This window comes from Littorina saxatilis, linkage group LG10 (genome assembly GCF_037325665.1).
Source record: "Littorina saxatilis isolate snail1 linkage group LG10, US_GU_Lsax_2.0, whole genome shotgun sequence".
NCBI classification, from domain to species: domain Eukaryota; kingdom Metazoa; phylum Mollusca; class Gastropoda; order Littorinimorpha; family Littorinidae; genus Littorina; species Littorina saxatilis.
The window spans coordinates 34,994,667-35,003,528 of record NC_090254.1 but is presented as its reverse complement, the minus strand read 5'-3'; the positions used below and the strand labels follow the sequence as shown (position 1 = coordinate 35,003,528).

General features: G+C 42.1%; 1 protein-coding gene across 1 annotated transcript in view; it reads left to right on the top strand.

Annotated features, from left to right (window-relative positions):
• The window catches only part of LOC138977850 (arginine-glutamic acid dipeptide repeats protein-like), a 195,617-nt gene that overhangs the window by 94,898 nt on the left and 91,857 nt on the right, over nucleotides 1-8,862 (top strand). The window contains exons 4-8 of the mRNA XM_070350457.1: nucleotides 1,309-1,408; nucleotides 2,433-2,586; nucleotides 3,316-3,449; nucleotides 4,737-4,833; nucleotides 5,202-5,300. Coding sequence (XP_070206558.1) covers nucleotides 1,309-1,408; nucleotides 2,433-2,586; nucleotides 3,316-3,449; nucleotides 4,737-4,833; nucleotides 5,202-5,300 — 584 coding nt within the window. The remainder of the gene's footprint in view (nucleotides 1-1,308; nucleotides 1,409-2,432; nucleotides 2,587-3,315; nucleotides 3,450-4,736; nucleotides 4,834-5,201; nucleotides 5,301-8,862) is intronic.

Here is an 8,862-nt window from a genome sequence, read left to right as displayed (position 1 = left end):
CTATTGTGTTTTCAGCGTAGCAATAGGGCCCGATATTTAGACGAGACAAGTATAATGCCGACGAGTCGAAGACGAGTCGCATTATACTTGTTCGAGTCTAAATATCGGACCCTATTGCTACGATGAAAACACAATAGCGTTTATATAGCTATTCTGACATTAAATTCTGTGTTAAAATCATGTTTTTGTCGGCAACAAGTACCAGAATGGTCCATGTCGTTGATTGCAGACGACGGTTCCCTTTCCGCATGAAGCCACGGAAATAACCGAACATTGAAAAACCCACGGACATGTATTACGGAGAAAACTCGAGATAACCGGATGCTTAGCATTACGTCAATATGTTAGGAATCATATGACGTCATGACGTATCATGCTTGCCTACGTAGATTGTATGTTCGAAAGTCTGACTTCTGTTGGGAATTCGCGTGGTGAAGACTGCGGTAAATCTGTAGATGATAAGAGAACAAGGATTGTCTCAGAAGAAACGACGAAATGTTTCAGACCGGTAACTTCATTTCAACATTGCACTATACAATGGACGTTCTATGTGACAGGAGAGTTTGCTGATTTTGTGTTAAACATTGGAGAGATCGTCTGCTAGAATCAGAGATAGGTCTCTTCAGATTGCAGCTTCTGGAAATGTGCAAGGTTTGTTGCCTGTTAAAGAACTGGATTTTACACGTAATGTATGTCATGTACAGTAATCAAGAACAAAAACACACACAAAGCAAATGGCATCGTCTGTCGACTAGTCACAGGAACAAACCTGGCGAGGTATGCGTGTACTTTATACACGTGGAAGAAACCGGAACCATGCGTCTTTGTTTTTGCCGATATCGTTTGGATATCGGCAAAAATGGCCGACTTTCGTAGCGTTATGCTTTGATGATCGGAAAAGGGATGTGTGAGACCATCCAATCACAGCCCCCGAATTCCCCCACGTGTCCATCAGAATAGCTATATATTGTGATTATTAGGCTAATAGTAATAATAATAGTATGTGGTTGATGTCAAAAGCTAACTAAGTAACTATCAGTTTATTGGGCTGGTTGAGTTCCACTCTCTGTAGGATTAAAGCGTCCCAGTTTTCTTTTGAGGTTGGGGTGTGACTGTCACTTATACTGACTTCTGAAGTTCTTGTGAGTTTGTGCAGTGAAACTGAAAGTCAGACTCAGACAGAGAGAGTCGAGTTCCAGAAGGGGTAGGGAGAGTGGGAGGCAACGAAAGAGCCTGTTGTTTTAGAACTTACTAAACATCAATGCATTGCTTGTGGCTCATGGAATTTTTTTGTCTTGTATGTTACAGGTCCCTGTGACTCCATAATCAAGGATCCAAAAATCCGATCACGGGAACTCTTCATCTCGAAATCCAATGCAACTGACACATTTCCCATTTCCCATCTAAGGTACGTGAGTGTGTGTGTGTGTGTGTGTGTGAGACATTGATAGAGAGTGTGTCGGTGTGTACAAAAAATCCAGTGCCGAAGTAATCACTACTGCTGATTGTGGGCAATAACGGAAAGACAAGACAAGACAGACATGTAATATGTATGCACACCTATTCATCACGTATGTCTCTGCAGTTTAGATTTCTGTATCAGTGTATGCCTAGATCTATCTTTCGCTAGTTTGTCCGTCAGCCTACTCTGTTGTTTGCCATTTTACTTGTTAGCACCAAGAAACTAGCAGTAATAATAATATGAGTAATTTGTCATGATTTAAGCTGGAAAAGCCAGTATAAGAACACCCTTTCAGAAGTTCCATAAGAAGTTCTTCTACCTGTTTTTTGTGTGGTTGTGCTTGTTTGTTTGGTTGTTTAACATTTCAACAACAATAAAAGGCCATTTGTCCCTTACAAACCGACTCAGGCAGAAGAATTGAAATAATAAAATGTATGAAGTTGAAACCACAGTAAACTCCTGAGATACGGTGGAAATGTAAGGAGATAAGTGCAAGTTGCCACAATTTGTATAAAATAGTGGATGTGTTTCATTACAGTGGAACCACATTTTAAGACACCCCCCCCCCCCCCCCCCCCCCCCTATCACACTAAAAAAATGTTAGACGCCCTCCCTTTTAAAAGTAAGACACTGTTTCAGATTTTCTGTTCATAATATCTGTGAATTTACCCCAATTTTAATAGGAAACCATCCTTTTTAAGACCTGATTTTTGAAGGTCTAATGGGGGGGGGTATCTAAATGTTAATGTGAATCCGTTTCAGAGGGAATTGAAGTGAAAGGTTGTTAAAACAAATGTCCACCACCGTGACATTGGGTCAGAACGGGCCTTCAAAGGGGAGTTCCGCTGTATCTTAATTTAAATGTGAATGTGTTTCAGAAGGTAGTGCAATGTTGTCCACTACTAGGACATTGAGGTGGGTGTGGGGGGTCCACTGTATATCAATTTTTTTTATTGCTAATGTGTTTCAGAGGGAAGTGCAAGGTTGTGCACTACCAGGACATTGGGTCTGCTCGGGCCTTCAAGCCCCAGCAGGACGTGTTCTTCTACGTCCTCGGCTATAACCCACAGACCAAAAGGCTGGCGACAACACAGGGAGAGATTCGGGTGGGCTCCAGCCACCAGGTCAGCACTAACACTTTTGGGGGATCAGACCTGTCATCGTGTATACCAGTTAATCTGTGTGATTGTTGGCATGTTTTGTATGCCATTTGTGTGTGTGTGTGTGTGTCACTGTGTGTGTGTGTGTGTTTGTGTTTTAGAATAAAATGTATCATCCTGTTAAAAAAAACCACCCTGACATTCTACAGCAATGTATATTGTTGTTGCAACTGCAAGGCATCTCTCTCTCTCTCTCTCTCTCTCTCTCTCTCTCTCTCTCTCTCTCTCTCTCTCTCTCTCTCTCTCTCTCTCTCTCTCTCTCTCTCTCTCTCTCTCTCTCTCTCTCTCTCTCTCATTTATTCATTCATACATCTATCTATGTTCAGATGTGTATCTTGTCACTGATAGTAAAAAGAAGAGAGAGTTTATGTCGGCCTGTTTACCTGTGTGTGTTTTCTAAATTTGGATAATTTCTGGCAAACTGAGTTCTTCAGTGAGTCTTGGAGGAAGTGCAAATGTTGAACTCTTGAAGTTGAAGAAATGCATTCTTATCCTTTTTAAATGTTGCTCGATATTGCAGACTTTGCCAAGTGCTGGTACATGTAGTGAAATTAATTGTTTCAGTATATTCATTTAGTCAAGTTCATTTCATTGTTTTGCACAGCTACTGCTGTGATAACTCTTTAGTACTAGTACAGTGAAATTATAACAGAAGTTTTGTAAAAGTTGTGATTCAAGTTATCCTTTTCCCAGGCCCTTCTTCCACAATGCCAGCCCAACCTGACCCCGAATCAGATGGCGGAAGAATGTCAGGACTACGAGGAAATCCAATGGCGGCCCAACCGCGTGGAGGATTCCGACCTGGTCATGTACCTCCGTGCGGCTAGGTAAGGCTGACATTTTGTTTCATGAGGTCCAGATGCACTGACAGACACCCCGCTTTTAGGAATGCCAAAAATATTTAATAATTTGATGTCCAAAAAGTCTTCAAATTAGAGATAAATTTACAGATGCTGTGAGCATAAGATATGAGAAAGCTCAGTCTCAGACGGATGGAAGTCTTGATTCTGACTTTAAAGGGGGGGGTCAGAAAAAGAATAATGGTGGGATTCAGGGCAATTACCCAGACAATTATCATACGTGGTATTGTTGACTCCCAAAAAGGTTAGAACAGGTTGTGTCGTGAAATTGTGTAATCAATTGTACTTTTCCAACTTTTTGTGAAACATTTTAATTCTCAATGTATTTCTTTTGTTTTTCTCGAAATTATACTTTATTCTGTTCCATTATCACTCACATCACCTTCTGCTCTCCTCAGTAAGCTGAGGGGAAGAAAGTGTTGTCAATAAAAATGATTGAATAAGAAATTACTAATTATCAATCAATCAATCAATATGAGGCTTATATCGCGCGTATTCCGTGGGTACAGTTCTAAGCGCAGGGATTTATTTTTTTTATTTTTTTTAAATTATTATTTAATGCAATTTATATTGCGCACATATTCAAGGCGCAGGGATTTATTTATGCCGTGTGAGATGGAAATTTTTTTAAACAATACATCACGCATTCACATCGACCAGCAGATCGCAGCCATTTTGGCGCATATCCTACTTTTCACGGCCTATTATTCCAAGTCACACGGGTATTTTGGTGGACATTTTTATCTATGCCTATACAATTTTGCCAGGAAAGACCCTTTTGTCAATCGTGGGATCTTTAACGTGCACACCCCAATGTAGTGTACACGAAGGGACCTCGGTTTTTCGTCTCATCCGAAAGACTAAGCACTTGAACCCACCACCTAGGTTAGGAAAGGGGGGAGAAAATTGCTAACGCCCTGACCCAGGGTCGAACTCGCAACCTCTCGCTTCCGAGCGCAAGTGCGTTACCACTCGGCCACCCAGTTCACGCTATCCCTTCTTCTTCTTCTTCTTCTTCGTTCATGGGCTTAGACTCCCACGTACGTACACTTGTGCTTTTGCACGAGTGGAATTTTACGTGTATGACCGTTTTTACCCCGCCATTTAGGCAGCCATACGCCGCTTTCGGAGGAACCACGCTATCCCTAAAGATTGGTCAGGAAAAAACTTCAGTTGATACAAAATGTTTGTGAGGAATAATTGCAGTGAAATAGATACAAGTATGGTTGACGTTTCGTCTTATTCTTTCTCCAGGAGCATCGCAGCCTTTGCGGGTATGTGCGATGGGGCTGTGAATGACATGGAGGGGGCTGCTTCTGCTGACGACACCACCATAAACGCCATAGACATTGTAAGTATGACAGTGTGTCTGTGTGGACATCTGTGTGTCTATGTCAGTATTTATATCAAACGTGAAAAACTTGGTATTATTGTACTGTTTATCTGTTTGAGAATTTATCTTTATGTAGATAATAAGCTGACTATCCGTGTTCAACTTCAAAAAAGTTTGAAAATGATTGAATGTTTATCCAATTCACCTGTTCTTTGAAATAGAAAATAGAAATAGCATGCAGAGTTGACTGATTATTTGCAGAGCAGCATGCAGCTGCCATAAAACAATATGCATGCTACTAGAGCCAGTAAGAAGCAAAGGTATGAACTTTAACAACTAAGCTACTGCATATTTTATTGGTGGTAATGGAATATTTTCTTGTGCAGCTTCACAAACACAACTATGACACAACAAAAGCTCTGCAGGCACTTGTCAAATGCCCAGCCATGAAGACCATTGAGAAAAAATGGAGTGAAGAAGATTCGGTAAGTTTTCTAATGTTCTCTGTGTGTGTCTGTCTGCTTTTGTGTAAGTGTGCATATGCAACTGTTGTGGGGGTGTGTTCGTGTGTGTGTTAATGCACATGATATGTGTCACAGACCTGTTTACACTACACATTGAGCGTAGTAAACTACGAATTTGAATAATATACTACGCAACTACGCAAGTCTGTCGTTTTCTACGCAAACGGTATTAAAAAAAAAAAATTTTTTTTTCTTTTTCGTCTTTACACCTGTTCCTTGTCCCGTTGTGCTCTCACACCGCCCCGTCCCTGCACGCAAACGGTATTGTTTCGGCTACGCATATCACAATCCGTAATTTTCTTCATCTCCCTTGACCGATCCATTTTCCAATCCATGTTTTCGGCCAGCAGTCGTTTGCTGCGTGCAGCGCGTAAAGCGCCCACGGGCGTTGCGTTGTAGCTTGTTAATGCCGAATAGGCTTCTCCAAGCAAATGCCGGGCACAACTGAAAGCGTTACTGCCAAACCATGCGGGCGTTTCGACACAATGGCTGAACGCAGAGCACACGAAAGTGAAGATGAGAACTGTGAAGAAAATGACTCCGAAAGGCCACCGACCAAAAAGAAAAAGACGAGCAATGCGCCGAACCAAGTCTTTCTGCCAAAATATCATCAGGACTACCCATGCCTTGTCTTCGCGGAAAGGAAAACATCATGCTCATTGCACTGTCTGCAATTCCCATTTTTCCGTCAGTCAATCAATACATGTGGTAAAAAGTAGCAATCATTGTTCTTGTTGTTGTGATAGGTTGACGAGAAATTCTACACATTCAATTACAAAACTACACATTTGCCTCATTTTGCTCCCAGAAAATACACATGCAATGTTTTAGGGGTAAACAGGTCTGGTGTCAACGTATGGCTGGCTGGATGTGCATACCAAGGAGTGCATTTTTTTTTTCACGACAAAGTTAATACATGTATGCATGTCTTCAAATCTCTCTGAAGAAGTGTGAGATTGAAGGCAGTGGAATCCGTTACATTGAAATTGTATATGTCTGGGGGTGAACCATGAGAAATGTTATCAAGCTTGGATGTAAACAGCACAGCTTCATGATGCTTTCCAATGTTCAAATGAAGAGAAGATCCACACTCTGTTTGAGAGTAGTTTTAGTTTAGCTCAATCGCCTTGGAGTCAAACATCACTCACTATATGAAGAGAAACACAGTCAGTAGGATGAAATGATAGAGTTAAGTGTATTCAGTACAGAAAGTAAGTGTCATGTGTCAGGTACTTAAAATCTAGGTTTATAAACACAGTTTCAAATACCGTTCAGCAGTGATGAATCAGCTTGACAGCATAAGCTTCTCAGCAGTCTGCCTCAAGACAAAAATCATTCATCCTAGAAGTCATTTGTTAAAAAAAACCACCCACAAACATATGTGGTATTTTTTGCACACATGATCTGCATAAAGAGCAGGTGAAGTGAGAAAGAAAGAAAAAAGAAAAACAAAAGGAGGAAAAAAAAAACCTAAGGAAAGGGATTGCTGTAGTTTCCTCCCCTATTGTGGCAGCTCTTTTACTCTCCCCTGTCGGCCTTCTTTTGTGAGGGGAGGGAAGATTAGTAGGGTGAAGCAGACGACAATGGGAGAGCAATGAAAAGATTGGAAGCCGCGGTCATGACTCCCCCGGGAGAAGCAAAGAGAAGAGGAAAGGGGATGGCGGTTGTGTTGTGATGTAGTTTGGTGCCAACTACAGGAGAAGTTTGGCTAAATTTAGCTCCGTCAGCGACTGTGATTGAAGTCAAGTGCACAGATCTGAGGCTGGGTTTCTTCAAAGAGCTTTCTGGTCATGATTGTATCTATACAGCATGCGCACTGGTAAACAAAATATTTCAGAGAGTATAATGCCCCAGTAGCCTTCCTATAGCGCCCTGAATAATTTACGAAGCATGTTTGTGGTTGCCTCGCGCATACACAGGCTGTACAAATTAATATCCCGCCGCTCGCACCCACTGCCTGACAGGTTTGGTGCAAAGCCGAGGCACCCGAGGTCGATATTTTAAGTGTAAGAAGAGATTAGCCGTGACGGTAGATATGAGTGGCAGACATCGATCGCCTTGTATTGTGATGAGGAAAAGTTTATGCACTTCATGGAGTGCAAACACAGGGCGATAAGGCGGCGAGGCGGCTTTGTTTGCCCAGCCATCGCCGGCCTGATTCAAGTGTGGGTTTGAAAGCTGGAGATTGTTTACCCGTGATCCTGTTCGCTTCACTCTGCAGTTCACCGGTTTGTCAAAACATTTCGCGATCTCTTGTCTCTCTCTCCTTCTCTCCCAAGTTGTATTGATTGATTTGCTGGATCTAAGAGGGGCTGTGGGTTTAGTATTGGAGAACGAATTGTGGTTTTTGTCTTTGATGAGCGGGGTGTTTTAGTTCATGTTCTTTGATCGTATCAAATGAAACAGGGAAAGATGAGACTTCAAATAGTTGTTGGAAAAAAATCAAAGCCTTTTCTTAAAAAAAGAAGCTGGTCTACGTTAATTTCAAGTCAAGATTCCATCTATTTACAGGGTGACACAAAAAAAACAGAGCCCACCAAAAGTTTAATATTTTCTGAAATAATCAGCCGATTCTTTTATTTTTTCAGGTGAGCCAAGCTGAAATGATGTTCTAACAGCCCACCAAGTTTGAGCTTCAAGATGTCATGGACAACGGAGCATAAGACATTTATAGTCGAGGCCTATTTTCGGTCGAATTCTATCCAGACTGGTCAGCCGCAGATGTGGGATCGCTCTTACAGCTGCTGTTATTGCTGCCTTAAGATCAGGGATGGTCTGGGGGTTGTTGCCATATACCCTGTCCTTGAGGTACCCCCACAGATAAAAATCTGGGGGGTTCAAGTCCGGTGAATAGGGGGACCACTCTGGGTCACATCTGCGGCTGACCAGTCTGGATAGAATTCGACCGAAAATAGGCCTCGACTATAAATGTCTTATGCTCCGTTGTCCATGACATCTTGAAGCTCAAACTTGGTGGGCTGTTAGAACATCATTTCAGCTTGGCTCACCTGAAAAAATAAAAGAATCGGCTGATTATTTCAGAAAATATTAAACTTTTGGTGGGATAGATCTGTTTTTTTTGTGTCACCCTGTATCTATATACGACTAGTGTCTGTCTGTCTTTCTGTATGTCTGTTCGCGATGCACGGCCAAAGTTCTCGGTGGATCTTTTTCAAATTTGGACACAGTATTCAGCTACACCCCGGACACAACCTCATCGATGAGATATTTCAACACGTGCTCTCAGCGCGCAGCGCTGTGCGCGCTGAACCGATTTTTTGTTTTTTTGTTTTTTTGTTGTCGGGATCCACTACCAGTAACTCTTCTTTATCTTCTCCAGTGTTTTCAGCCGCGATTATCTCCCTTCCTCCGTGTGGCGTCAATCCATATTCCCGTTACTACGTTACTATTTTTAGAAGGTCACTGCACGTTACTATTTTTAGAAGGTCTCCAGTGTTTTGCGCGTTTATCTCCTTTCCTTCGTGCGCCGGCAAAGCCGGCGTACACCCGGCAAAGTCGGGTC